Below are 2,433 nucleotides of genomic sequence, written 5' to 3'. Positions count from 1 at the left end.
ACCCAGGTGCTGTGTGCTTTGGCTCTAGAAAAAGAAGTCCATTTCCCCCCACATCTGATAATACCATGAAATATTAACATGGCTAATTTCTTAAATGTATTTCTATTTAAAAAGAGGCTGTAATTATCTTGGGCTACTGGTATATCTCATGGTGCTTCTTTTTCCTACAGAAGAAAAATGTGAATGATACATAAGATGGCCACATATTAGTAACCTTAAGACATAAAACAACCAATAAAGACCAAACAATTAGAAGGAAGGGCAACTAATCACACAAGCTGTGAAAACAACGATGAACATTATAATAAGAAGCTGGAAGTACATGTATCATGGTTACATTTAATCCCTGTACTTTCTTAGCAAGGAAGGAGATTCATGTTTTAAATGTATGGAGATTAACCTAAAAACACTGAGAGAATCCCAGTGCCGATGAAGGCAAAAAGTGAAGTCTGTTATACAGACGTTATGGGGAGATCAAGTCAGTTTGTGTTAGAAGGAAAAGTTTTAAGGGTGACGGGGAATCTTTTTAAAAGTTTAGATCTCTCCATAGAGTTCAATGTCTGTGTTTCTTGTCCTGGAATTTCAAAATATTTGAGTTTTTTTTAAGGCAGTGTGACTCCTCCCCTGATAAAACTTCAATTAAAAAATGCCTTAAAATTGACATTCACTTAGAGCAGAGAAAATATGATCTTTGAAGTAGCAGTGACCCTCAACCCAATCTAAGAGTTCATTATTTCCATGTCTTTTAGCAAATATTGCCACGTTTAACTGTTTACTCTCTAGACACCAGGTGGCGCAGCACCATAACACTATAGCATTTCCTGTGTGAATTTAAATTTAAACTCATTGTTTCTGTTTTCAATGTGCTAAGCATCAAGACATTTTGTTTAGATGGCATGAAGGATGGGCTCTTCTCCGGGCTTTGTGACTGCTATACTTCTTGTACTCGGTAAGTAAAGTGATTTAAACTTTTCACACTTTTATGTCAAAAGATTCTTGAGCCCTGAATTCATCCAAGAGCTTTGTTTTTAAGGTAACATACATATCTGTTCTATTTTTGCTTTTTTCTCTAGCAAGAACCCATGGAGACTCAGTGATACAGACGGTAGGTCCAGTGACCCTTTCAGAAGAGGATTTTCTTACTATACACTGCAACTATTCAGTCTCAGGGTACCCAGCCCTGTTCTGGTACGTGCAGTATCCCGGAGAAGGTCCTCAGCTCCTCTTCAGAGCCTCAAAGGCCAATGAGAAGGGAAGCAGCAGAGGTTTTGAAGCTACTTATGATAAAGAATCCAGCTCCTTCCACTTGCAGAAAGCCTCAGTCCAGGAGTCAGACTTGGCTGTGTACTACTGTGCTCTGAGTGACACAGTGACAGAAGCCACAGGGGGAGCTGAGCACAAACTGAGCACTAGGGGCCTGACTGCTGAGCTCCTGGTTCTGGGTAGAACAAGAAGTAGAGTCTTCCATTCTCAGCTATGGACTGAGACTAAAGCAAAATCTGAAGCAAAACTGCCTCAGGCAGAGTATGAGACCCCCCCCCCAATAAAGCTGTGTGACTAAGTAAGTTGTCTGCTTGTTGTATGAGATGAAGTCTGTCCTCCACTTTTTCTTCCACAGCTCTCTGGTAGAGCTAGCTGCATTATATAATTGCAGGGAACAGGGTGCTCCAGGAAAAGGGACATCCATATAATGTCTTCTGAAAGTATGGAGGGAGAGGTAACAGGAGAGCCCAGGGTCCCCAGTCCTAGGATTCCTATAGAGAAGGGATGGAAACAGGGACGGAGCCAGGACTGTCACACAAGCACAGAGGAGAAAGGAACTTCAATTGCATGGAGAAAGGAACCTTTTGTTGTTAGTAAGATCAGGTTAACTCTAAAACACAAAGTTTGAGGGCCAAGGGTGGAACTTGTGAGAACTCCAAGTGGCTACATAGTAGCTAACTGTCTAAAGAGCCCTGAAAGTAGTTTCAGTGCTTGTGAGAGGGCAAACATAAAACTTAATGCCCTGTCACATAAAATACACGCAGCATAAAACAGACACTGTCTACACTCTCCCAGAGAGTATAAATCATTGTCTGGTCCTTCCAGAAACAACACAAAGTTCAGACTGTGTTTTACAGGATAGGTATAGTTTCAGGACTGGTCGTTTGGTCTTGGTAACCAGTTAGGAGGTTCAACCTGTGGAGGACTGTTCGCAATCTCAGCAATTCCTGGTTTACTATAGTTGTCTCTCTACAGGTATTGCCTTATCAGGTTTTCCATTTCCATGTTAGCAAGTCTATTCTATTAGTGTTGTACTTCTTCAGGTCTCATTTAGATACAGAGAACAAGTGAGATACCCAGTCCCAACTGACACATTCACCACAGACCTCCTTAACTTAAGGCTCAGGGAACAGCAAGGAAGAGAGAGTGGAAAGAGTGAAGGAGACAGAG

The 2,433-nt window shown here is 41.4% G+C and overlaps 1 gene segment (V, D, J or C); it reads left to right on the top strand.

Annotated features, from left to right (window-relative positions):
- The first annotated feature begins 891 nt into the window (after window positions 1-891).
- On the top strand, window positions 892-1,561 carry LOC101999048. The segment is given in 2 exon segments: window positions 892-949; window positions 1,074-1,561. Coding segments are annotated over 2 exon segments (546 nt in total).
- The last annotated feature ends 872 nt before the right edge of the window (window positions 1,562-2,433 follow it).

The sequence above is a fragment of the Microtus ochrogaster genome, unplaced genomic scaffold, assembly GCF_000317375.1.
Source record: "Microtus ochrogaster isolate Prairie Vole_2 unplaced genomic scaffold, MicOch1.0 UNK117, whole genome shotgun sequence".
NCBI classification, from domain to species: Eukaryota; Metazoa; Chordata; class Mammalia; order Rodentia; family Cricetidae; genus Microtus; species Microtus ochrogaster.
The sequence above is the reverse complement of the archived record's forward strand: the minus strand, read 5'-3'. Positions and strand labels throughout refer to the sequence as shown.